Below are 26888 nucleotides of genomic sequence, written 5' to 3'. Positions count from 1 at the left end.
GAAACTTCAATTGCTTTTACCCTGAGTTCAGACCATGTATATTCAGCATCACCGCTCCCAATTCTTTGTATATGAAATGGAATTCCAAACCCTGATTGTTAGGTTATATAGATCCTGTCTCTAACATATCCATTTTTTCCTTTCCATCTCTAATACAGCTGTCCTAATTTCTTCACTTTTGCAGTAACATTTACTGGGCTCTTTTTCTGTACAGTAGTCCCACCTTATCCGTGGTTTTGCTTTCCGCGGTTTCAGTTGCCCACGGTCAACTGTGGTCTGGAAGCAGATGATCCTTCTGAATCGTCAGAAGGTCAGTAGTAGTCTAATGCTACATCACAGTGCCTATTGTCATTCATCTCACTTCATCTCATCATGTAGGCATTTTTTCATCTCACATCATCACAAGAAGAATGTAAGTACAGTACAATGTTTGAGAGAGAGCCCACACTCGATATAACCTTTTTTTACAGTGTATTGTTATAATGGTTCTATTTTACTGTTAATCTCTTACTGTGCCTAATTTATAAATTAAACTTTATCATAGGCATGTGGTATGTATGTATAGGAAAAAACTTAGTATATATAGCGTGTGATACTATTTGCAGTTTTAGGCATCCACTGGAGGGGAGGGTCTTAATGTATCTCCTGCAGATAAGGGAGAGGACTACTGTATTGTCATTTCATCCATACTCTCTAGTTGAAACTTCAGTCATTACTAATATTTAGTCTAATAATCTCAGATCTCTTCAGTGACTTCCTTCACCTATATGATTAAACAGTAAACTTTCCTTCATTTGTGCCTTTGTGCTGTCCCCCGAATAGCAGAATAGCATTTATCTGTGTGTAAATCTTTCATTCTTAGTGACTTTCAGCTCTGCTCCTGAATAGTGTTTTTTCTAAATCTTTTTGTCTTAGTGACTTCAGCCTTACTAAATTAATTGTGACCACTAAAGCATAGATCAGTAAACTTTTTATGTGAGTGATCAGATAGTAAATATTTTAGGCTTTGTGAGCCATAGGGTCTCTCCTTGGAATTCTGGTTACTTGATTCTGCCTTGTACACAAAAACAGTCATGGGTAATATATAAAATGGAGGTGGCTCTCTTCCATAAAACTTTATTTGCAAAGACAGAAGTCAGTTTTGCTGACCCCCTGCTTTTAGCACACCTCATACTTTAATATCACCAAGCTTTGTCCATGCTGATGCTTCTACCTAGAAAAGTTGTATATTCTACGAAGTTTACAGAGGCAGAGCCTTTGTTTTTGCGTCTATATTCCTAGCCCCTAAATAGTACTTTTTAATCCACTTAGAATTTAGGATTTTTAGGTTATTGGACATTTATGGTAGGGAGCTCTGTAGAAAGTAATCTGCTTTAGAAAGTTGAATGTTAAATTTTCTTCAGTAACTATTTGCATAATTGGGTACTGGGATCCAACTCTAACAAAAACTGGGAAGTTAAAGACCAGGGGTGGGGAGCATTATTAAAAGTAGAAAGATTAATTACTGTGTAATGATTTTGTATAGTTGGATGTATCTTACTCTTCAACTTCTTTCTGTTGGGGTAATTAAAACAGTTACACAGAGTAACTCATTTTATATTTAGAATCTGCATTAAGACTTGTAATTTAAAAGAGGGCAAAATGTAATTTACTTCTTTCCTATATATTCTCTCTTACTAGCTTCTTGTTAGCCTTAGTAAGGTTGTTTAAGCATAGCAAGTAAACATGCAAATAGTATTTGATTTATTTCCCTTTCTTTTTGATTCATGGAAACTTGTAATTCTAATCAAGGAAATCAAGTTGCTACTTGTTATAGAAGTATTTAATATTAAATAACTAGAAGGGGAATTGCATTCATTTTTCAGTTCAACACTTAAGATAATGCTGATTTATTTCTTGGCCAGAAGCTAAGTTGGCCCATGGCTAATTTTTAGCTAGGTCATATGGCTCTTTCCTCTTCTCAAAAGGCATAATCAAATTCACTATTCCAGAGCCCTGTTTGAAGGTAATAAAACTTTCTTACCAGAAATCATTTAAAATCTATATATTTAAAACCTAAAGCTGAATGTTCTGGTTTAAGCTAAGGAAACGTCTTCAATCCAATAAAGAAATTGGGTGACTGCAAATAGTTATTTTCATTTTTACTCTAACATTTATATGCTTGCCTTTAAAGTAGTATAGTTGTTACTGTGACAATCTTGAGTGTTGTCCCCTCCCCCCCCCCCCCCCCAAAAAAAAGATGGGAGGGGAAGGGGCAGGTTGAGGTTTGTGGTGGGGAAGAGAAAAGGATATTTTACAGCTTAGGGGGCTAAAATGAAAAGTTTTTGTTTTTCTAAACATACAACTAAATAATATATTTTTACATTAAGCAAACTTAACAATGAGCATCAGGTAACCGATGCATACAGAACTTGGGGATTTATTTGTTGCAAAATGTGAGATTTCTGTACTTTAACTAAAAAATGTTTGTTGAATTAGTTTTTTTGAAGATAGGTCAACAAAGGAAAGGCTTACTTATCTTTGGACTTAAAGCTCTTCTGAGGTACAGAAATTTGTAGGATAACAGCTCTAATGACCATTTTAACTATTCCTAATTGTCTGACACTAATAGAATTAGAAATTATATTAAAGTGATAGATATGAGTGCCATGACTAGAATAGCCTTTTCTGATTTATGTTCTTTTTTCCTGATTAGATTGATTACAATTCTCTCTCCTTAGACCTAGGAGACTTTTCCTGCCAATCTTTGGATGGGCCTCTGCCCAGCGATTAAAAGCCTGTAACATCCATCTAAACTCTTGGACCAAGTGACAACTAGTGAAGTACTTCCCGGTTTTTGTTTTATCAGGCACTTGTTGTGATACTTTGAATGCAATTTTATCTGGATAATTACTTTGATTTTTTTGAATAATTAACCTGTTGGTCCAAACATCCAATTCTGATAAATTTTCAAAACTTTAAAAGTGTTTTTAGGAGTGAATATCATGAGGAGTACAGGGAAGTAGGGAGAATGTGATTCTACCATTCTTTGCCTCCAACCGTAAACATAAAATAAAAAAATAATTTTAGATTTATATACTTTTAGCCCTGGGGAGGGATTATGTTGTACCTTAACTGTAACCTATGTCCAGATATATCCTATCTTAATGAGCTTCAGTTTTATTTTTCTTTAACTGTAATTGGTCACTGATAAATTATATAGAAAACAATTACACAGAATCCAGTAATAGAGAATAAAATCACTTTTTTGTCTTTTAAAATGGTAGTTGTATGGCCATGGGAAGAGCACTTATTCTCAGTCATAGTTATAGTTCATTCTTACTACTAAGTTGTCTTTGTTTACATTGTAAATCTCTTAATAGGGTATTTCCTTTCAAAGTCCCCATTCTTAGGTGGTTGTGGTATAATAGTCATCTTCTGTCTTACGCATCAAGCCTTCAAATAAGCCATCTGTGAAGCTTTCTGGTATGCTTCCAGATACAATTTTTCTTGCTTTTTCTCTGTCACTACAGTTTGGTCATGTACATATTTTCTTTGCTGTGGGATATCAAAGTAATAAGCACCTTGTAGATAATCATATTTGAATGGAATTGGAGCAAATGAGGATTGTGTGTTACTAATAAAGGAGTATGGATTAGCATGTTGACCTTATGGGTTAAAAATAAGAGTAGGGGTAGGAGTGCCTGGGTGGCGCAGTCAGTTGAGCTTTTGACTGTCGGTTTCAGCTTGGGTCATGATCTCAGGGTTTGTGAGTTCGAGCCCCGTGTTGGGCTCTGCGCTGACAGCGTGGAGCATTCTTGTGATTCTTTCTCTTCCTCTCTCTCTGTCCCCTGCTCATGCTCGCTCACTTTCTCAAATAAACTTAAAAAAAAATTAAAAAAGAAAATAAGAGTAGGTGTAGTTTGAAGAACAGAACCACTTGCCTATAGCAAAGAGTTAGGTAAAATTTTAATAAGGTGTTTTAAGCATCATACTTAATTAAATTTGGATGCTTCATTCAGAAGACTTGGGTAGCTCATTGGGTTATGATGGGTTGCCAAAAAATACTTCAGGGGCACCTAGGTGGCTCACTCGGTTAAGCATCTGACTTAAGCTCAGGTCATGATCTCATGGTTCATGGGTTCAAGCCCCGTGTTGGGCTCTGTGCTGACAGCTTGGAGCCTGGAGCCTGCTTAAGATTCTGTGTCTCCCTCTCTCTACCTCTCCCCCATTCATACTCTGTCTCTCCTTCTCTCCCCAAAATAAGTAAACATTAAAAAAAATTTTTTAACCTCATTTTTAGTAATAATGAGCTATTATAGGAAATATTTTATCTATAGAATTCTTCTGCATATCTTTGCTATTTGTGTAGACAGAATTGCTCTCTCGGTAGTTTGATTTCAGATAATTATTGACTATCTATAATCAACCCTTAAGGTAATCTGAAGAATACTTCTTGAGAATTCTAAGAGAATAAGAATGTCATGTCTGAGATTTAGCAGAACTGTGCTATTTCAACCCTACCTCTATCTCGGCAATAACCAGTCTAGATTTTTTAGGTTTAAAGTGGAAAGCATAGCTTTAAACTTTGCTCTGTAAAACTTACTGTATAAAATAATCTGCCTGTTTTTTTTTTTTCTTTGCAGAAATGGAATCTGTTTGGAATTTGCAGAAGCAAGGTAAGAATAGTTAGGTTACCTAAAATGTTAGTACTAATGACTAACTGGGTTATGTTTGGGTGGTAATAACATGGAATAGTTCACCTACCAAGTGAATAGTCTTTGTATTTTGAATTATTTATATCCGGGGAAACACTATAAGTGAAACAAGAATGTATGAAAATACTCTTTACTTGTTAGGTGAAGAAACTACATTTTTCCCTCCTCTGTGAAAGTAAGAACATAAATATTTTTAATCTAGGAAACCAACATGAATAAGTGTTTCCACTTATAGCCAGTCTTTATCTGTTTTGTGTGGTAGACAAGTGGTAGCCCAAGAACTGAAATTCATGGTTCAGAAAAATACTAGCTGTCTTAGAAACCTTATTTGGGCTGTATATTCTCTGAAATAATAGATGGTTAAAAATCTTGGGGCACCTGGGTGGCTTAGTCGGTTGGGCATCCGACTTCAGCTCAGGTCACAATCTCGCGGTCCGTGAATTTGAGCCCCGCGTCGGGCTCTGTGCTGACGGCTCAGAGCCTGGAGCCTGTTTCGGATTCTGTGTCTCCCTCTCTCTCTGCCCCTCCCCCGTTCATGCTCTGTCTCTCTCTGTCTCAAAAATAAATAAACGTTAAAAAAAAAAAAAATCTTAAGAATAGCAAATTAACTTCCTTTATAAACTACAAGTATCAGATGTGAATAGCAAGAAGGCAAAGGGACTGAATAATTCACATCTGGGATATTTGGAATTTTCAAAAATTTTAAATTGGTTATAATTGTGTGCTTTTCCAAATATTAAAATGTGGTAGCTTTGGAATACCTGAAATAAAGTTTTAGCCTGGAGAACTAATAGCTAATACATTTGGGCTTTCAGAACCCTGTAGCTGAATTGCATCCTATTTCCCATCTACTTTGCTAGTTAATATAAATGAGAGATGTTATTATGTAAGCTAGAAAGTGGCAAGATTAAATGTAGGTTTCCCTGATTTCCCCCCAGCATTGTTCCTCCTTCCACCTCTCTCTTGTACTTAGGCCAGGTCTTTTGTCTAACACAGCTGTGGCCTGAATATAACTAGCAAGCTCTTAAATTATTTTGAGTTGCTTTCTGTGTGCTTTCTTGTTCAAATACAAGTGAAAAAAAGGTAGAACTAGAAAATACAGTCGGCAAAAGTAGACCTACCTATATTGACTGTAAGATGGCTATTAACTATTAAGAATGAGCATTCTATTCATGGCAGGATGCTAGAGCATGGCTGTTGCAGTCCTAAAAAGGATATTATATTATCTCTGCACTAAATTAGATTGACTGTTAAGCTGAAGTGAGCTTGAGATCTTTAATATTATTTTTAGGTCTTTATATACTTTTCCGTTAGGTGACATGTTTTATTGGTTTCCTAATTTTTATTAAAAGTATGTATACTTTTAAAAATTCATATGGTAGGCAGAAATGGTGTGCAACAGAATCATTGCCTCTCCAGAAGAGGGTGTAGCATACAGCTATTGGAATTCAGAAGAACAGTGGAATTTTTGCCTAGACATATTCTGACTATTTTATACTTTGAACCCAGGTGATCACAGGTTTTTGCTACTGGTAAGAATAAAGACTGGTGGTTCTATGTGAAATTTGGAGGAAGGAAGAAATAAGTCGTGTTTAGAACTGAACAGATAGTTTTGCCAAACTTAACCTGAAGTTTTTGGTGCTAGATACCAACTGGAACAGTTCCTTACTAGACAGTCCACTATGGTTAAAATAAATTTTGGCCTCATTTTGCTAAGAACAAAAATAAGTAAATCCAAGTGTTTATTTTAGTATTAGATTATTGATGATTGAAGCTTTTTTTTTTGTTTTTTGTTTTTTGCTTTTTTCAAATGTACTGCTTTTATAATTGGGAGAAACACATTGAAATAACCCTTGTTAACTGAACTCAACCCCTCTCTAATCTGTAGGAGTTGAAGCCCTCACTGGTTAGAGGACCCTATTGCTGGAAATGCCAGACTATTGGGTTGTGATCATACATGTGTTACTACAAAGAAGTGGTCTTTAAATTGTTTTCATAAAAAAAAAAGAGGCAGCTAAAATGATGATGGTTATTTTGAATTTGTTGTGGAACATGGGCATTTTGGGATTCCAAACCTTATATTTATTTATGTATTTATTTTTTAACCTTCCTTCCAGATCCCAAAAGGATAATCACTTACAATGAAGCCATGGATAGTCCAGATCAATGAAGGACCAGACTGCCTATTTGTAACCTTTCTGCAGCATTAGAGCCACCGTTCATGGGGGACACAAGGCTTTTATGCTCCTAGATCTTCAACGCAGCAGAGGAACCATAAGTAGAATCACAGGATAATATATACAAATATATATATATACATATATATATATAGTTATTTAAAAAAAGGCAACTGAAAGTAATTAGACTTCATAAGGAATCAAAATTTATTTCAAGAGACTACACATGGTTATTTAATCTCCGGTACTGAATAGTTTTTTGTTTTTTTTTTTCTTTTTTCTTTTGTTAGTTTTTGTTTTTAAGTGTGAATGCAAGTGATTAATGAATACAGACTTATTACCAAGCGTGGTTCTAAAGTTCCTGCTGTCATCAACTTGGGCAACAAATGACCCACTGGAAAGGCAAATCCACTTAAAAGATCTCTGTATCTTGTTCTGTGACTAAAGTGATACACTAATCACGGGGAACCCAGAATGATTCAACATTTCCCCCACTCCTCCTTTGATCTTTTGGTTATACTTTGAGCCCTGCGAGAATGCTGGATAAATGCCTTGAAGTTTGCAGGGGTGTATTTTTTTTAGCGAATATGATTTGCATGTCTTGCCAGGAGTTAAGCAACCTCTGTGGGGTGTTGGGGAAATTTTTCTTTCTTTCCTTTTATTTTTTGTGGGGTGGGGATAGGGGAGGGCATTGAAGTTCTATAATTCTGGAATAGTTGGTGGTACATAGTTCACTTGGCTTTGGTTACATATTGGACTTTAACAAGTGAAGAATCCATGAGTGTCATTTAAAGAAAAGTTACAGAACAAACAATTGGCTTTAGATATTTAATATGGAAAAATATTCCTTTGCCCATATTTTAATGTAATTGTATAAGTGGGAGCAAAAATATACTCTGCTTTTCAACTGTAGGTGCTCCAGACTTGCTCTCTGTCACTAACACTAAATGTGCTGTTTTCCTTGTTTTTCATTGAACATCGAAAGAGAAACTTCTGTACCTTTCTGTAAATTCTCTTTTAATTTCTCAGAAATATCTAAAAGGGGAAGAAAAAACTCCATGAAAACTAGAAAACTTTTCATGTTTTTAGCCAGTGAGGAGGTGATAAACCCTGCCTGCAGAAGGTGTGTTTCCATGCAAACTATACTTCTGAGCTTATTAGCTTCTAATTATATCTTAATAAATATATTTTATTACTAGAGCAAAATGGGTTTTTTAAGGAAAATAATGTGAAATTCTGGAAATTTTCTTTTGGGCAGAGAAGAGCATTAGCCCTGTCTTATCATCACATTGCCATCCTGTTGCACTGCAGCTTGTATATAGCATGCTAAAATAAATTTTTTTGTGTGTGTGCAGAAACTAAGGGTCCAATTTAAGATTGGGTGATGTTAGTGGCATAAAAACAAGTTCTCTGGCCTGACATAGCATCACATCACACACACACACAGAAATTAGTATATCCATGTATGTCAAATACAGGTTAAAAAAAGCAGGGCATTTATATAGAGAGAGGTGTAGTCTTCTAATAAAAGTAGACTGGATCCCCTGGGGTATTTGGGGGAGAAGGTAACTACTTTTGCTCAAACCCTTTGCTTAAGAAATGTCCAGTTTTGAGCGACTGTAGTATGGATGAGTTTTCTTGTTTTGTTGATTATTTGAGACTTTTAACAAGTAGTTTGTGAACGAAGCTGTTGGACTCAACTTAGAGTAGAGAAAATATCTTTCGTCTGGATTTCTGCCCTGCTTAGATTTTAAAAGTATAAGCATGGATTGCCAATTCCACTTGATGTAAACAAAACTTTTTATACATAATATATATATATATAATAACTTATTGTATCAGTCCAGGTTCAGAAACTTGTGGTAGGCCAGTTCCAGATAGTTTCATTTCACCTGTAAACTGTATCACTTTTACTGATATTGTAATTTTCAAATGTATAATATGTTTACAGATGTGCCCTGCATTTAGTCTGCCTTGTTCCTATTTTGATTTTTGTTGAGTCTCCTGCCTGCTTGCCAAAAGCTAGGATGCTTCAGGCCCATGTACAATTGAAAGCAGAGGCATCCTTGAGCTTTAAAGCATTGAACAAACTGGAAAATGCAACATACCACATACTGAAGTGAAAGAAGTCTGTGTTTTTGTGTTTTTTTTTTTTTTTAAATAAAAATTTTCAAAAAGTTATAAAAAAAAAAGATACAAGGTTGATTAAAGGACAAAAAAAGACTCCAGTTTGTTTTATAGGTTTTAAAGTTCTGCTGTGTGTTCAATTGCCTTGTGTAACCACTTGTCGCCTTAGGGCCAGATTCCCCTGCACCCCCCTTCTTTTTTTAAAATGTCCATTTTGCTTGCCTGGAATTTAAAAGCTCTTCTGTCTCACAACTCACAAGAAACTTTCTGGGTTTGTGACATAGAGGTTGAATGAATATATATTTAAAAAAGAAAACAAAACAGCCCCCGTCTAAATTGGGCTTTTTAATTTAGAGGCAACACTTACTTAAAAAATATCTTTAGAAATCTCTTGTTGCTTTTCTACTTCCCTTCCCATAGCCCTCAGGCCTCCATGTTTAGAGAAGCCAAAAAGAATGTATCCCTTATCTGTTTGTCCAAAGGTTTTTGAGAGTCTCACTTCTAAATGAAACAATGCAACATTTCACCCTGATTTTCTCCACTGAAATTTCCTTGATTATATGGTTAGAGATATATAGTTAGGAATGTCTCTTTCTGGGAACCCTAGTGCCCCATCATATTGTCAGTATTTTTGGGCATTGGGTAATGGATTTAATTGCCTAGGTACAAGCAGGACTTTGGGACAAATCTCCTTTGTGCTGTTTGGTAACACTTAACTCTACTTGTCGCAGTCTTTCTCCTTAGGTCCTCACACAATTCCTTACAGAGCACTTATTAAAAAAAAAAAAAAAAAATCTTAAGAGTTGATTTGTTTTCTGATTATTTTTGTGTAAGCTTCTAAACAAACTTCAGCTGTGATTAATTTAGCACATTTAAATAACATTAATGTGTTATTGTTTGGTATACAGAATTTTCCTTCAACTCAGAGTATTAGTACTGTAGCATAAACCAAATACAGTCTAGAGGGGATTTTTAACATCCCTCCATTATAAAGACTGAAAAAGGAGTGTGTGTGTGTGTGTGTGTGTGTGTGTGTGTGTGTGTGCGCGCGTGCACGTGCGTGTGTGTGTGTGTGAGGGACAGATGGAGATAGTAAAAATTAGTAAATGAATGTGTGTAAGACATTATATTAGTATTCAGAGAATGAACTTGTATTTATTTTGTGCCATTTGTTTTCATTACACAGAATTTAAAAGTCAGGTGGTTTTAATCCTAAAAAGGGTAGTATTTGAAAAATGGCACTAAGAATGAAATCATGACCTATTTTTTTAATAGCTATGAAGATACTAATTATGGGTGAAGATTTCTTTTTAAATCTGTCTTGATTGTAGGCTTTTGTGTCACATACCACTCTCTTGTAGATGTCTTGAATAATTCCCTTTCCCCACAAAAGACAGGGTGTATTTATCTTTCTCTTTATTCGCCCCCACTTTGCTGAACTGAAGTTAATTGCATAGCCTTTCCTCTGACTTTCTTAGTAATGAACTTTCACATGAAGTATATTTACAGCATCTGTAGTTAGCCCTTCCTCCTCCTTTCTGGGAGGGGATAGACGATAATTAGGAAATTTGTTAATGCCAGTTTGTTTTCTCTCGGAATAAATGGCTGGAGAAGTTCTCTCCATTGTAGAATTTTGCTGTTCCCCTAATCATCTGCTTACACAGTCATTCAAAATCTGCAAAAACTTTATAAAGGAAAAAAAGTGCTGCACTGGTTTTTCAAATAACAGTTTCTAGGCAAAATCTGGCAAACCTCAGGAGTATTGTCCACAGTACAAAATGTGTTTTTTCACAAAACACTACATAGCAGCGGTAGTTTCATACTTGGTTGTTAATCTTGTGACTAACCATTTGGAGGCATCTAGTGGTCTATCTTTTAATGAAAACTTTTAAACACAGAAAAGCCATTTAGTGTGAAATTTTGTGTCCTACCCAGTGGCCACAGGCAAGGAAAACTGGAAGAGGACTTTGATTTTAAATTCTAAATAAGGAGAGAATCATTCAGTCAAGGCTTTCTTCAGAGAAATAGATTAATAAAAGTCCCATTTCCAAGGATTAGGAGTATAGTTTATGCCATTGGGTCATATCAACACATGATCCTTGTATACCTATGCTAACTGCACAACAGACTGTAGCAGGACAGATGCATATTATGAACAATAATTTTTGTGATCAGGTCTGTTGATGTGGTACTAGTTGAATTAGATTCTTTGGGTGGGCTGTGTTCTTTAGCAGTCCTACCCATAACTTAACTGCTGGGTTTTGAAAGAGGGTAGGATTTGCTCATCTGTTTTTTCCCCCAAAATTAGAGGGGCAGAGGACAAGACTAGAAGTATGTATGATAGCTGCTCGAAGTTTGCAGATACATAGGGTATCATTAGTTCTTAATGCTGATGTTATTTTTATTAATGTGATTAATCAGCAGAGCACCAGGATTATTTTATGGTGAGAAAGATGGGCTTATACTTCGAATATCTTAAAATGTCTCTTTTTAAATATGCTTAAATGTGTTCACATGTTTGAGAGCCAGGACCACCCTGGGCTGGTTTTAAAGAATGATAAATCATTGGCCCCCCTCAAGTGCACTGCTTTACTGAGTTTTAAATTTCACACTGTTTTGCTACTCCATATGAATAAATAGAATTTTAAGTTGTCTGCATAATAGAAACACCCAGGGAAACATGAGCGGGATGTTGCTTCTGCATTACTGGGAGTGTCCAATAGCAGTTATGGGCAAGACACCTATGGAACAGCCATCCTCACATGTGATGGGATTGCTGGTTCAGACTTCTCTATTTATCCATACAATTTTGCTTATGTCCAGAGTTCTAAAGCCATTTTATAATACTGCAGTATCCCTTTTCTACAGCCTTACTAAAATAGCTACATATTCCAATGCAGTATCCCTTTTCTACAGCCTTATTAAAATAGCTACAAACATTTTCCAGTTCAGTTTCACTTTTGTTGTATATCAAAGTTACACTCTACAGACCAAGAAACCAACTTGAGGTAAATTCTATAGCTTTCCATAGATCCTTTTTTCCTCAGGTGCTAAACAAAGGCTCCAAAAAATGGATACTGCTTTAGTAATGTCTTTTATTCGTAAACATTTCTTTTGCTAGACATAAAGATTTGGTGTTAACAAAAATGGTTTTAATATGTAAATATGAATGAATGCCTTTAGTTTGCCCCTGTTTGTCATATTAGTCTTGTTTCAATTATCGTCTGTAGAGGAGGATCCTTTCATAATCTTGAATACATTTCATTAGGAATTGTTGCATTTTTAGAGTGGAAATACAACTGTTCTCTGTCTTGGATTAATCCTGCTGCTGCTATGAGAAACTGAAAATCAAGAATGTGATGCACTTTTTACATTACTATATACCATACGTTTCTAAGTCGCTTTGAGTACCTTTCCTGTAGCACAGCCACTAACAAAAGTGAATGAATTTAGAATTTTTCTTCAGGAGGGAATCAGTACAAATAACTATTTATGGTATTGGCCTATGAAGGGCAGTAACTTAGGAAAATAAAAATTCTGTTAGTATTACGCTTTTTGGCCTTAAAATGTCTTCTACTACTGAAAATCTTTTAAACTTTAGTTTTGTTTCTATTATTCCCTCTCTCTGCCTCAAAAAGAGGATTTGGGAAGAGTAGCTTAAAAGAAGTTTCATTGGTTGTTGCTGATTTATCTTTTAGAAAGAAAACAATTGTTTACTACATAAGCTGGGGACTTATTTTTTGTTTGTATTCAGAGGAGAAATAATGCCATCCCGAGCCAATCAGATTTCGTGTAATCAAATCCATCAAAACTCAGCTATTCTGCTTCTCTAGTATATTTTTACTTAGCAAAGATAAACTTACATATAGTAGGAATGCTACTTGACAAGAGGAAAAGTCATTTCTCAAGCACATACCTAGACTTGGAGGAGACTGAACCCAAAATAATGGAGGAAGAAACACCAAATGGGGTGGAGGAATATGAGATATGTGGTCCAAAGCTATCTGGTTATATTTTGATGTTGCCAATATTGCCAAGCCAAAATTTTAATTTGCTTATTTAATATATTTGTTGGCCAGAGATCTATTTTTATATCAATGTGCCTTGCATGTATATTAAAAAAGTTTGGAAAGGCCATGTAGTAATGCCTGAGATAGTTGATGGTTCTTACCACCTCACTAATTTTTATGCAGTATGAAATGCTCATTCTATCGCCCAACTGGTGCTCTCTGTTTAAAGTTATAGATCTTGTCACAAACTGGAACTGTTTTATAAACTGGGGAAGTGATTTAATTTACTTTTTGTTGTTTCTTTTTCTTAATCTGTTAGTGGCTGTTCTGTAGTGGGAAATAGTAAAAAGGATTCTTCACTCCCTTTACCCCCTCAGCACCTTCTTCAAGTAATGTGATGACACCATTTCTTGTGTGCTTTGAAAAAAGTTTCAGCTTGCTGTCTCCTTTAGTGTTATAAAAAAAAAAAAAAGTGTTATGAAAAGCATTGTTTGCAAAATCTAGGGAGATAATGGAGTCCACTTTAATTTGGAATTCTATGTGAGCTATGATCCAAGTTATTGGCTCTTTCCAACTTAAAAATTTTTATTGTTAAAGCACCTTGGCTTAGGAAATTTTAAATATTTATGTCTGCAACAATTGTCTCAAAATAATGAACTGTGCAATTCTTGTCATTAAAAAAAAAAAAAAAAAAAAAAAATCTGAACTCTCCCTAATGTGACTTGTTAGTTTCTCTGTATTTCCTGCCAGTGTAAATGTGAAAAGCTTTGCTTGCATTACGTTTTAGAAATGCATTTTGCACACTCGAATTCTGCTGAAGCTCCATGAAAAGGTTAGATCTAAGTAGATGAATAAAGCTATGCACATGTTTTGAAAGTTTAATTTGTGTGTCATTACCAGAAGTGACCTGTCCTTATTACTTTGCTGTTCTTAGCTTTACCATCCTTAGAAACATGGCTCAAAGTAATAGTTCTGGGCTAGCTCATCAGCGGAACTAGAAGAGAGGAAAACTGGCACCTATTTTAATAAACTCCAGTTTGAATGAGAGCTGGACTTGTATCTACTAAAGGGCTTTTCTTGAAACAGGGCAGTTTTATCAGCTTTACAAACTTTTGGATGCTCTTCCTCGTGGAAATTTTGGTTTATTTGGTCAAACAGAAATGGAAGGTAATTCAAACAAATAAGAGGGAAGGACCTTTGCCACATGGAGTTCTGTGACAGTTCTGTCTTAAGCCTGGTTTAAAGGTAGGATAGCCTTTTTACCTTTATTGCTTTAGCACATGTTTGGTTTTACTGAGTGAATGACTTGAGATTAGAATCATTCAACTGTTTAAAGTTCAAAGCACAGGTTGTTTTAAAGATAATGTGTATCTTTTAAAAATTGCCCAAGCTGATTAGCATAAGTTTAGGAATTGGGCGAATTTGGTTAAATTGCTGCAGTCTGCATGTACTAAATAGCTTTACTTCACATGTATGTGTACTTAAAAGATTGTGTAGATGTACTGGCCAGGTTTGTCAAATCATCTTTTAAAACATTGTTTTGTAATCTGCTTAGGGCTTTTATAGAAGAGGCTAATAAGCTTAAGTAGAAGATAATGCTAGTGGTATTTTCCCCATGCTCCTCAATATAAAAGAAATATTTCTGATTTGTAAGGGTTTTCCTACCTATAGAGGAGGGTTACTTCTCTGTCATCAAGTATGCTCTTACTGTATGTTGTTGACTTTGAAAACCGGAAAATCCATCCTTCTGAAAGTGACAGTTAAAAACTAAATCTAGTAGTCAAGATTGGAAAAGTAACCCATGACGGCTGACCTTAAAAGGCATAAACGGGGGAAGTGTAGCATCATCTTAGATGATATGGCTACTCAGCATCTGTCACTAGTTCACTTATGTTCAGTATGTACTGAAGGAGCAAAATAATTTCTGTGTCTTGTGTGCATCAGCACTCACGAGCTGAGTTACCTCTTCTTGATATGGGGGAAAGGATACTTAGTGGACTACAGTTATGTTGGAGGGTGTTTTTCCTTCCCTCTCCCAATTAAGATTTTTTTCAGTGTTTGTTTCGCCCAGTCAAAAAAGGCCTTTTCTAGATAAAAGAACAGTGGCCAGAAATTTACCCCTTTGCTAATTGCTTAGGTATTTGCCATAGCTGTTTCTGATGTCATGGAATCTGAGGAAGTGTCAGTTACACTATGATCTTCCTTTATCGATGTCTTACTCCATGTTCAGTGTTTTAAAAATATATACAAACACTCTACATCCATACCCAGATTTACTTATTTTATCAGAAAAAAAAAATTGAGAAATTTGTAGATCAAATTAAGAGACAATAAGTGTACATTGTTGAATAAAAAATTTTAAAGTTTCAGTGGTGTTTGCGTTATCTTTTGTGTACTTTAAGATTATTGCCTTGATAATGACAATTTTTTCAAAGGGTCAGATGTACATCTTAAGTGTACCATGACCGTATGTCATGGCTTTAAAACAAATCATACAGGTTATCAAAGTGCTTAGAATTGGTGTATTTACTGAAAAATCAGCTGTGAGAACAGCTGTCCTGGTTTTTTTGCATGCCATTGAGCCGTATGTTCTAATCGAAATAAGCCAAAATTGAGCTCAGCAATTAAGCAACTAGAATAAGTTGCCAAGATTCTGGGTTTATTTGTAACTTTATGTAGAAATATATGGCAATGCCTACTTGAAAAACTTCCTGAGTTTGTTTAGCATTGATTTGTCACAAGTTGAAAAAAATCAATGCTGACACCAACATACTAGAGTAGCTAATGAGAAGAGACGTGAGAACATTTACAAGTGTGTCTGTCACTATGTAGACTGATAGACTTCATATGTTTTTATGTTCTTTGAGTTAGGATAATTGTATCTGGTCTGGTGAGTGACCTGCAAGGATACAAAAGGGAATTCGGAGTTTTACCGAAGCTTGTCTTTATAAATTCTCAGCCCCACGAGCGTGATTTATATAAAAGTATGGTAGTTAGTTCAGTCTACACAGTTGTTGTTTTTAATGACATTTATTGTGGATTTCAGCAGCTAACATAAAACTCATTCTAGATTGCTTAGCAAGGTTTCTCTTACTTTGGGGCTTTTAATCCACTACTGTTGGATACGGCGAATCGATTGAATCTGGGAAGTCTGGGCGTGAGAACCCCACTCTCTCCAGTGTTTATAGTCTCCTCCGTGGTGGTCACATTCCAAGATATATTGATACCCACGGTATCCAGGATACTGGTAGCAGACCCAGCTAGAAAATCCAAAGCACGTTAGGTTATTAAAATTAGGAACCTGGTCAATACCTGGCCAGGAGCCTCTTTTCTCAACACAACTGATTGAGAATGCTTGTAGGTTAAGAAAACAAGAGGCATCCTAAATGTGCCAGGCACTGTTCATGGGCATAATATGGCTACAGATAGTTGAAAATGAACCTTGGTCATGAAAAAAGCGTAAAAGAGTAGTCAGCATAAATGCTTCCACAGAGGAATATTTGAGAGGGCCGACAACTTGAAATTTGAGTATCAGTAATAACTACAATGTGCCACCCATACCAATTATGATCTAATGTATGAAATCTGATAAGATGTAACCATCGATGTATTAATATTCACAAGGCTTACAGTTGCAAGAGTTACTTTGAAATGTACCCCAACCCTGTTTTTGCACTTACGCCCCACATTGTATCTTCATGGAACCAACTTCGTTGTTGAGCCAACCCATGGCTTGCAAGGAGGGGTAGTCATCACAGATCTCCCATTGGCGTCCAATGAAGTTTTCCTTCTCAAAGATGGTAATCTTCGACTCCTTATGATTCTGTAACCCAGAAATTTTTAAAAACCATTTGGCATAAGCGTTATGGCTGTCATCATAATTCTTTAATTACCATATTTTTCAAATTCAAAACACTTCCGGTTTACAGAAGGAAGTACATGATCATTGATTGTAAGAATATTGCAGGCAATATAGTGGTAAGAATGAATCCTGCCCGATCCAGTTTAATACCATAATATTTAAAATGTACAAATAATGGGCACCTGGGTGGCTCAGTCGGTTGAGCTTCCAACTTCGGCTTGGGTCATGACCTCAAGGTACCTGAGTTTGACAATGTGGAGCCTGCTTCAGATTCTCTGTCTCCCTCTCCCTCTGCCCCTCCCCTGCTCGCACTCTCTCTCTCAAAAATAAACATTAAAAAAAAATGTACAAATAACTGATGTGATACTTTGGGACAACAAAAGACATGAAGAAAATATAATAAGAGCAGGGAAAAAAGTACTTGCAGCAAACAGCCAACCAAGGGATTAATATTCACTAATGTGAGAAAAGATCACAGAAATTAATAGAACAAGTAAGCCTGTGTGTGTATGGTGTTGGAAATAACCTAAAGTCCAGTAGGGGATATAAATACTACACAAACATTAAGGCTGACACTATCCCGTATGAAGTACACAGGCATAACTAGCTGTCAGTTATCCTACTGCACTGTAGAAGATCTGGGCTCTTGAGTATCCACTTCCTGCCACCCTTGCTTTTAGCTTAATGAAAATACCTCTTAGTGGGGAAAAAAACAAATGGCAAACTTGGACCAGTGTCTTCTCTTTTATACTTTTATGCTTCCCGCTGCATTTCAGCATAACTGATGAGAAGTAATACTAAATGTCAGTCCATCTGTATACCCTCTCTTACCGCGTCCCCCCAACATGCACAGAAGTGAACATTTCAGAGACTCACAGCTGAACAGATGGGGCGGAAGGACATGAGGCGCTCAATGTGGTAGGCATTACTCCCGCTCCAGGCATCCCAGCGAGGGTATTCTCCTCTCTCCAGGATAAACTGTTGCCCACAGAAGCTGGTGTGCTCATAACCAACCCAGCTGCCAAAGACAAATAGTGACGTTTGATCATGGTGTTCAGAGCCTGCGTGGCCTCAGGGAGAAGGCATCTTTTGTTTTAGGTGTCAACCGTGGGGTAAACTATCAAGCCAATTCCAATAGAGCCATACGACGAAGTGATAATATTTATCACAAGAGGTGGGGAATGAGCTTGGCAGCTGCATTAAGCAAATTTGTAGATGGACTATTTGTTTTGGGATTCTCCACTGAAAGGGTCTACTTCACTGACCTGAGAAATGTGTATTAGCAAAGTCAGTCTCAAGTTTTATTTCCTTTCTCTCCAGGTTACCTTATTCTCTACTTGGAGCTCCAGGTTCAGGATCTAGTGACTGACTATTGCTTTGGCTCCAGCCAAACCTATTGGCTTCTTCCTAAGGAAGCAAAGGGATGAACAGGCAGCTGATGGATTACTAGTCTCTTGTTTCCTTTTAACTTTGTGGGTTTTCTCCTACCGTCACACACCTATACCTTATTTATTAAAACACCTCAGATCAATTTTGTTACCGATGATCCCCTAAAGTATTTTACTCCCTTTAAAGGGTTAACTCAATTTGGTGGTGAGCAACTTGTGGAAGCCTATCCACTGCAGAGCCAGTTTTGCTTAGGCCAAAAGAGAGCCCTTTCCTCATGTTTTCAGGCTGATGGTAAAGGCCTCAACCTCCCTGCCAAGAGTCAGGAAGTAAGAGTCTAACTTGCCAAAGAAATTAATCATCAACAAGAAACTCCTAAAGACTCACTGGGAACTAATATGGCTCTCAAGTTCTGGGGTTGAGTTCCTTCGCACATAGAGAAATTAGCCAGTAGTGGCTGCCCTGGGACATGCAGGAAAGGAGTTAGCTGTAAAGAGCTTGACAGTTTCCTCTCTATTTTCCATAGACAAGAAAAACTAAAGGGTCTTGTGGCTATTCTGAGAAAATCCTAGGTAGCAGTCTATGGGCTCTGGAGGCACAGATCTAACGACTGTCACTGCCCCACCTCATGGTCTACATGTTTTTACCCCCTCTCCAATCTAGCAAGCAACTAGGAACCTCCTGTTCCTTCTAGCTTTGCGTTACTAAATTACACATGTAGTGATTTCTTTTGAGATTACTTCCATAGGGAGGCCTGTCTCCAAGAAATGGCTAGAGTCTGGGTGAACATCTTTCCACACCCCATCTGCAGAGACCACAAATAAGGACTATGGGGTCCATACTCACGCGCCACATTCCACCTTGAGAGACCGGACATTATCAAAACTGCGCTCAGAGACATTTGGGCAGGAGCTGGTGAACTCCATCCTCTTGCCCTGGAAATTCTCCTGGTCATAGATGGTTATCTGAATGGAATTGAAAGGGAAAGAGCTAGAATATGGTACCTCAGGAAGAACAGAGGCCCAGGTCAAGAGCTTAACTTCTGTCTGACCTTGTGTTTTCCATCACTAGCTATAGCCCAGGATGCCTGGTAGGGTCTCTTCCGGTATAGACAGGATAGGAAGGAATTTGAGTTAATACCATTGGTTGGTGGTGTTTACATGCCCAGGGATGTACTGTGGGGTTTTGCTTATGATAGGAATGGTTTGCCAGGGACAATAGCTAGCCCAGTGGACAGACCAAGGACTTGTGGAGTCATTCCACCATGCTTCCAAGGATTCTGGGTCCCAGGCCTTCCTGTGGATTATTTCTTATCTTCTCCAGCCACATCCTCGACAGAAATGGAAGGTATAAAGGGAGAGTTGTGATAAACCCCTTTTATACCTTGTACTAGAACTCGGCTCTTGAACCTTGGCTAGAGGATGACCCTCAAAGCTGTGAGCTGTCCTCAGAGTTGACCCAGTTGAAGGGATGTTGAGGAAAACAGTGAAAAGCTGAGTTTCAGCCACTTCAGGAAATGGTTGCAATCAAGTTCAGGTTGGGAGTCAGGAGTCCTGGTTTGGGATCTGGTGGGATCTCTTCGTTTCTGGGCCCCCGGTTTCTCCATGGCATCATAATCCACTCTGGGCTGCTCTATTTTAAGATGATTTTAGTAGTGTGGTGGAGAGGTGACCTAGAAAACTAGGTATCATTTGGGCTTCCAGGGTCATCCTTCTGTCTAAATGGGGTATTCTGAAAGATCCATCCTGAGACAGCATCTCGACAGTGGGTAGACCCTTCCCCTAAAACTGGCATTTTATTGGTCGGTCATTGTTGCGTGGAAAAAACACAGCCCTGCTCTGTGGCAGGATCTCATACTCTGCTCTGTGGAACTACTCAATATTCCATGTGATGGCAGGGAGCTTACCTTCCATGGCCCCACGGACCCCGGCATGGGGTTTGTTTGAGCCATCTTGGTGGTTGGAAGGGCTTCTGGAAGACAAAACACATATCAGTGACTTGGCCTCATGGGGAGAGGATGAGGTGATAGAGCACAGGAAAAGGAAAGGGGCATCAGGTCCAAAAGATAGACTTTGGTTAGGATCCTGGCTCTGCCTCTCACTAGTTGTTTTCCATCAGTAAAGCTTCTGTGTGCAGTTATTGAAATGATTAGCAGTAATACAGGTGAAACACCACACAGGTGACATGACCTCTTGATTAGTGTGGCTGTTGCCCTCTTGCCTGCCTCCAGGAACCCCCCTATGGGGGGCAGCATTGCCTAGGTCTCAAGTACCCCAGTATAAACTCCTTGGCAAGCATCTAGACCAGACCCTCATATTACCAATGTGTGGTCCCCTCCCACCTGGCTCCACACAGCCTCCAGCCAACCAGCCATGCATGACCAGGCCACCATTCCCTCCCTCCATCTCTGTCTTCTAGGCCTCCCTGGCCTTGGCCTGGCCTCCTCAGAGAGACATTGCTGCTTTTCCAGCCTGTGGTGAATTGCTTTCTTTCCTGATTTCTGGCACTCATAAGAGTACCGACCTTTCTATCGAATGTGTCCTGGGTGAACATCTCAATGGCAGGGTCTGGGTCTCCTCTGACTGATCGATGTGGCACCGTGCTGAGCCCTAAGTCCGGGCAGTACGGGGTTGTGGGGAAGGATGGGTGGCATCAGAAAAGACTTCTTGAGGGGCGCCTGGGTGGCTCAGTCAATTGAGCGTCTGACTTCAGTTCAGGTCATGATCTCGGGGTTTGTGAGTTCGAGCCCCGCATCGGGCTGTCTGCTCTCAGTGCAGAGCCGGCTTGGGATCTTCTGTCTCCCTCTCTCCCTGCCCCTCCCCAGCGCATGCTCTCTTTCCCTTTCTCTCTCTCACTCAAAAATAAATAAACACTTAAAAAAAAAGAAAAAGACTTACCGAAGGAAAGTGAGCAAGAAAAGGGGGTAATGATAGCCAACTGTGGCTCACTCTATGCCAGGCTCTGTTCTAAATGCTTGATATGCATGAATACATTTGAGCTTTGCACCAGGCCTATGAGGGAGGTACTATCATTATCCCCATTTTACAGATGAGGATACTGAGGCTCATAGAGGTTAGGTCAACAGAAAAGATGGTAGGAAGTGTAAAAGGAAGGAAAGATAGGAGGGAGGGGAGGAGGGAACGAGACAGGCAGGTTTCATGGCTCAGAACAGCCATTCACGGCCCTTCTTTGGGGCCAGTGTTAGGCCCAGGGACTGATGCATGTAAACTCTGTGATCTATCTTTCCATTCTGAACCTCTGAGTAAGTATTTCCCAGCTCCTGCCCCCCATGGCTTCTCCCTGTGCCTCAGGAAACTGCTCATTTCTTGGAGCCCCATGCCCCCTCCCAGCCATAACTGCTAGGCCAGTGGTTATTGCCACATAAATGGCACTTGCCACTCCTCTTGGGGTGGCGAGAGCAGGCTGCCTCCCCACTCCCCGTGTTCCCTACTCTCCTCTAGCCATCCTCCGAGGCTCTGACCACAAGACAGAAAAAGCAGGGCCCCTCCTGGGCATGTCTCTGCAGGGGAAGGAATGGAAGGGCCAGGACACCTGCAGGACCTTACTCACCCAGCTCCTGCTGCACAGTCTGGGTCTCCATCTGGTGCCACTTCCTCTGCGGCCCTGCCCTTTATAGCCCTGTGGCCGATGGCCTCTGGCCCTGTCAGCACTCTGCTTTCCCTCTGCTTTTGTTCCCCCTGATCCCCAGAGCTTTGGTGCTTCAGCCTGCTGGGCAGGCATCCCTCAGGCTTTTGTTTAAACTGGGGAAACAGAAATCCAGAGAGGCCCTGCTGCTGAGGGCAAGGCTGGGGGCTGCAGACCTTGGCTGCCGTGGTCTTGATCTCAGAACAGCTGTGAGGTGAGGACAGGCCCCCATGTGAGTGCTTGTCCCCTACCCCTCTCCAGGCTCCTCACGCTACCCTGGGACCTTCCTAAGACCCATGTCGTACCTGACACATCAAAATGCACCTCACTTCCCATACAGGATATACATTTTTGTTGTTAAAAAATAGGAAAGGACTATAACAGTTCTGAACTTCATTAAGACAAAGAAAAGAAGGTTCACTGTGTTCTCAGGAATCTTTCTTATACTATATCTATATATAAATATGTAAGAGCTGGATTCAGTTATGGCTGACTCGCAGACAGGAATCTCTCCATAGCTATTTTATTAAATATTCATTTTAATTTTGCGCTCTTGTTTTAAAAATTTGGAGCCAGTAAATCTTTCTGGGCTGTGGCTATATTGTTTCAGGACCTTGGAAACTTCACAGGCCCGAGGTACTATGCCTATAATATCCTAAAGATTCAAATGATTTCTCTCTGGAAGTTCAGGGTATTTGGTGAGATTAGTGTAGGAGAATCATTGGCTTCCCCAGAAGCCCTGAGGGGAGGATGTGTGGCTCAAATAACACAGCTTCTCTGAGGAGCAGAGGCTTGCAGTGGGTGAGGAGGGCTTTGAGGCAGGCAGACACAGGTTCAAATCCCAGCTCTGTTGGCTAGGTGATTCTGGGCAAAGTCACTCAGTGTCTCTCAACCCCCCAAAAGGAGATAGTATCTACCTGACACGTTATGGGGTTATTATTGCTTATTACTCTGCTCTCTTTCTGGTGACAGATACTGGAGAAAAATTCCATGGCAGCTTGGAGAGAGGAAGAACCTCTTCCCAGTAAAGTTCTCCCAGTCCCTCTGCCAATCTCTCTAGTCTGTGACTCAAGGTTCTTTGGAGCCGCTTTATCTTAGAACCAAAAACCAGGGAACGAGTTCTGATATATACACAAGTATGTGCAGATTTGGGCAGAACATTTCAAACATATAGGTCTGATGCTAAACACAATGTGCCACCCTGAATGTTTCTGCTGCTGGATTAATTGGTGATGTCTGGATCAGTGGCTGGCAAGGGACAGAGTTGACTTGGGGATCATGGTAGGTTCTGGACAGCTGGTGACCATGCAAGGGCTTATGGAACCCACTGTCCATGGCTGGTGGTCCTTCCTCACTTTTCCTTCTCTTCCTCCGCGGAATTGGGGTCTTAGGGAAATACCTACTTGGTCATCTGTTCGTTCGTTCATTCATTCATTCATTCATTCCCTACCCCCTGGACTGGCTTAGGGACCCTGCAGTGGTCCCTCATGCACCCTGTACTTCTCTAAGTATTGCATTGATAATGCTGTAGGAATTACTTTAGAAACTAGAAATATTGGGCTCCAAGGAGGGAAACTGAGGCACTCAGGGCTCAAGTAGAGGACAAAACTTTTCACAGTATATTTTTCTGTACTTCTTGGGTTTTGAACAATGTGGACACAATTTCTATTAAGATAATGAAAGCTATTTTTGAAAGTAAAAAAGCTGATTGTTTAAGTATCTGCTTCTTCTATTAGACTTCATGCTCTATGAGGGCAGGGGCTTCATCCGTCTTGTTTGTCATTGTATCTTCAGTTCTGGGCGTAACTCCTAGCTCAATAAATACATTTTGAGTGATCAGATAAATAAATGAATGACATCCTCTGATGAGGTTTTGCAAGTCTGGAGGCACAGAGGTAACTCTGATATTGTCCTTACCCGAGCGACAAACGACCTGCATATGTTGTCTTTGTGCTTCATATGATCTCAGCATCTCAATGTGGGAGTTTTACACCCTATTTAAGTGTTAGTATAATGAAGACTGATTGAGCCCGTTTTTAATTTTTACAGAAAAGCGGGCTTTTATGTTTCGTCGAGAAGCTCAAACCCACACGCACAAAACTATCATGTGTGTATGGAAGGGGGATCAGGGTTACTGTGCAAACAGTTTACAAAGATCCATTCAATATTCTTGGAGTCATGAGCAGCCCTAGCCTGTCTTCTCTCTGCTTTCCTCAACTACCTGAAATCTGAGAAAGCTGGAGAAGAATTACCAGGAATCCAACTAACTGCTATGCTTTCCAAATATCACCCTATTATGATTTTTAACCACGTTCTAGAGAATTCTCCCTCTGGCATTGCTTGGCACTGTGGCTTCACATGCCCCATGATGGTTACAGCATGGACACTTTGGCCCCCACCACCATCTCTTTCCAGGAAAGTCAGGGAAGAGCCACTCCAGGAGTGGAAATGAGGGAGCACTTAGTTTGTAAGTCTTTCTCCCAAGCTGGGATTGGGTCTCTCCTGTTCATCCTTCTTTTTTTTTTTTTTTTAAGTCTATGTATTTGAGAGAGAGTGAGCGTGAGCAGGGGAGGAGCAGAGAGGGAGGGACAGAGAGAATCCCAAGCAGGGTCCAAGCTGTCAGCACAGAGCCTGACATGGGGTTTGATCCCACGAACTGTGAGATCATGACCTGAGCTGAAATCAAGAGTCAGACGTCAAACTGACCGAACCACCCAGGCGCCCCTCTCCTGTTCATCCTTAATAATAACCGCAGTTTACCGAGCATTTACTGTGAACCAGATAGCACCTCCCTTATCTTTGCAATAACCCATGAAGCAGATTATTATAATACCCATTTTACTGACGAGTTTACTGAGGTTCTGAGGGGCCACGTTCTGGCCCAGGGAACCCAGCAGCTTTTTGAATGCATGTCTGTCTGACTCCAAAGACCATATTCCTTCCTCTGGGCAGCCCTGTATCTCTGGCCTACAGTAGGATGATACTACCTATCTGACTCACTGCTGTCAGACGGAGGTAGATGTAAGTTTCAGGGCAGCGTTAGGGATTCAGCTCAATAAATGGCATCTACGTTATTGATTGTTCCAAAGCAGATACCGTCTCGTGCCAGATTCTCATAGAGACAAGTGGGACCAAGCTGCAAAGATCTTAGAAAAATTTATCCGATAAAAAAAGGCTTTCTTTGAATTTGGAAAAGCCCACATTCATTCAGTTTTTCTTTTTTCCCACTAGTTTTCTTTATTTGATGTTAGCAGTACAGTCCGTCAAATCCTCTGAGGGCACCGCTGATCTATGGTGGCCGTGGATTGTGAACTCTGTTCTCAGCCCACATACTCCTTGCACGAGCTGGTGGGGAAATGGAGGAACGGGCTGTCGATTTGGAGGCGATGATGGCCCTTGGGGGGAACGAGGCAGCCCCCCTGCGTGTCACCTGGTCAGTTTGAACTTTGAGCTCCTCAAGACTAGGGCTACTTGCCAAGCACAGTAGATGCTCAGGAGAATCTTATGGATGGCTTGGCCCCCTGGCCTTCCCTCTAGGCCCAGGGAGCCTCACAGGATGAGGCCCAGTGCAGGAGGGGTGAGGTCATGGGGCCCGGGCAGCCCCTGGACTCAGCACTTTGTGGCAAGAGCATAATGGGGCTGACCAGGCGGCTGAGCAGCACTTCTGTTGTTTGGGAATAAGCAGGATGGGTACAAAACAAAGGGCCCAGTCAGCGTTCGGCCAGCACCTACCTCCCCCACAAGGGGCTGCTTCTGGGGGACCTGTTTTACCCCAGCCCCAGCAGGAGAGCCAGGGCCTGGCTGGGCCTGGGAAGGCCCAAGTGCTGGGAGAGAACTCGAGGACATCCTGAGCCTCCAATTCTTTCCAAGCCCTTGCTTTGGGCATCCGTTCCTCTGCGGCCAGGAGTAAAAGACACCCACCTGCTCGGGATGCTGTTGTCCTGAGGGCCAGGGCATGGGGCTGGCTTGACGGCCTTTCAGTTCCGTTCAGTCTCGCTCAAGTTCTGGAGGCTGCCGGTTAAGTCTTTTCCTCTCAACCGAAACCCTACAACGCGTAGAAAATATGTACGAGGATGGGCCTCATCCTGCTGGGTGACGCCTAGCCCCCCTGTTCACCACAGCCCAGTGGTCCAACCCTGTCCCATTGAGGGTGGCCAGATTTAGCAAATCAAAGTATAGGATGCCCAGTTAAACATGAATTCCAGAGAAGCAGTGAATATTTTGGAGTATAAATAGGTTCCGAACATTTTTTAAAAATGTTAATTTATTTCTGAGAGAGACACGGAGCATGAGCGGGGAGGGGCAGAGAGAGGGAGACACAGAATCGGAAGCAGGCTCCAGGCTCTGAGTTGTCAGCACAGAGCCCGACGCGGGGCTTGAACCCACGAACTGTGAGATCATGACCTGAGCCAAAGTCAGAGTCTTAAGTGACTGAGCCACCCAGGTGCCCCGAACATTTTTTTAATACTAAAAGTTATTTGTTGTTTATCTGAAATTCAAATTTAACCAGACGTCCTGCATTTTATCTACCAAACCTAGTCTCCTTCCACCTTTGTCTGGAGCACCCCTCTGCCTCTCTGTGTCTCTTTCGTTCTCTGGAGAAGACAGTCAGTGCAAAATCTCACTGTCTTCAGGGAGCCTTCCTTGACATCCCCCAGACCCACATCTCATAACAAAGAGGAGAATGGAAGAAAATATGTCTTTAAGTGTTTTCCCAAATGTTATCTTTTTTCTTTTTTTAAAGCTTATTTATTTATTTTGAGAGAGAGAGAGAAAGAGCATGAGCGGGGAGGGGCAGAGAGAGAGGAGAGAGAAAATCCCAAGCGGGCTCTGTGCTAACAGCCCAGAGCCCGACATGGGGCTCGATCCCATGAACCATGAGACCATGACCTGAGCTGAAATCAAGAGGGGGACGCTCAACTGAGTCACCCAGGCCCCTCTTTCCAAATGTTATCTTATTTAATCTTCCCAAATAACCCTGTGA

General features: G+C 40.0%; 2 protein-coding genes across 2 annotated transcripts in view; one reads left to right on the top strand and one right to left on the bottom strand.

Moving 5' to 3' along the window:
- The window catches only part of NUFIP2 (nuclear FMR1 interacting protein 2), a 30852-nt gene extending 15472 nt beyond the window's left edge, over positions 1–15380 (top strand). The window contains exons 3-4 of the mRNA XM_058705399.1: positions 4626–4658; positions 6815–15380. Of these exons, the coding sequence (XP_058561382.1) occupies positions 4626–4658; positions 6815–6867 (86 nt within the window). The 3' untranslated portion in view covers positions 6868–15380. The remainder of the gene's footprint in view (positions 1–4625; positions 4659–6814) is intronic.
- A 642-nt stretch (positions 15381–16022) lies between these two features.
- CRYBA1 (crystallin beta A1) lies at positions 16023–21875 on the bottom strand. Its single transcript, XM_058705400.1, has 6 exons — positions 21830–21875; positions 20166–20230; positions 19106–19224; positions 17750–17891; positions 16692–16834; positions 16023–16271 (listed from the first exon to the last, which is right to left on the bottom strand). Exons 1-6 carry the CDS (start codon positions 21858–21860, stop codon positions 16124–16126), a joined length of 648 nt encoding a protein of 215 aa, XP_058561383.1. The 5' UTR covers positions 21861–21875; the 3' UTR covers positions 16023–16123.
- Between the last annotated feature and the right edge of the window lie 5013 nt (positions 21876–26888).

This window comes from Neofelis nebulosa, chromosome 16, assembly GCF_028018385.1.
Source record: "Neofelis nebulosa isolate mNeoNeb1 chromosome 16, mNeoNeb1.pri, whole genome shotgun sequence".
Lineage (NCBI taxonomy): Eukaryota > Metazoa > Chordata > Mammalia > Carnivora > Felidae > Neofelis > Neofelis nebulosa.
Note: the sequence above shows the minus strand (reverse complement) of the source record. Positions and strands in the feature narration are given on the sequence as shown.

Excerpts from the sequence above, each read along its gene's own strand:
- CRYBA1 (XM_058705400.1), bottom strand. The coding sequence starts at position 21,860 with ATGGAGACCCAGACTGTGCAGCAGGAGCTGG. Across the intron at positions 17,892-19,105 it reads CTCAAGGTGGAATGTGGCGC|CTGGGTTGGTTATGAGCACA; the intron begins GTGAGTATGGAC and ends TGTCTTTGGCAG. Across the intron at positions 16,835-17,749 it reads TCCGCCCCATCTGTTCAGCT|AATCATAAGGAGTCGAAGAT; the intron begins GTGAGTCTCTGA and ends TCTGGGTTACAG.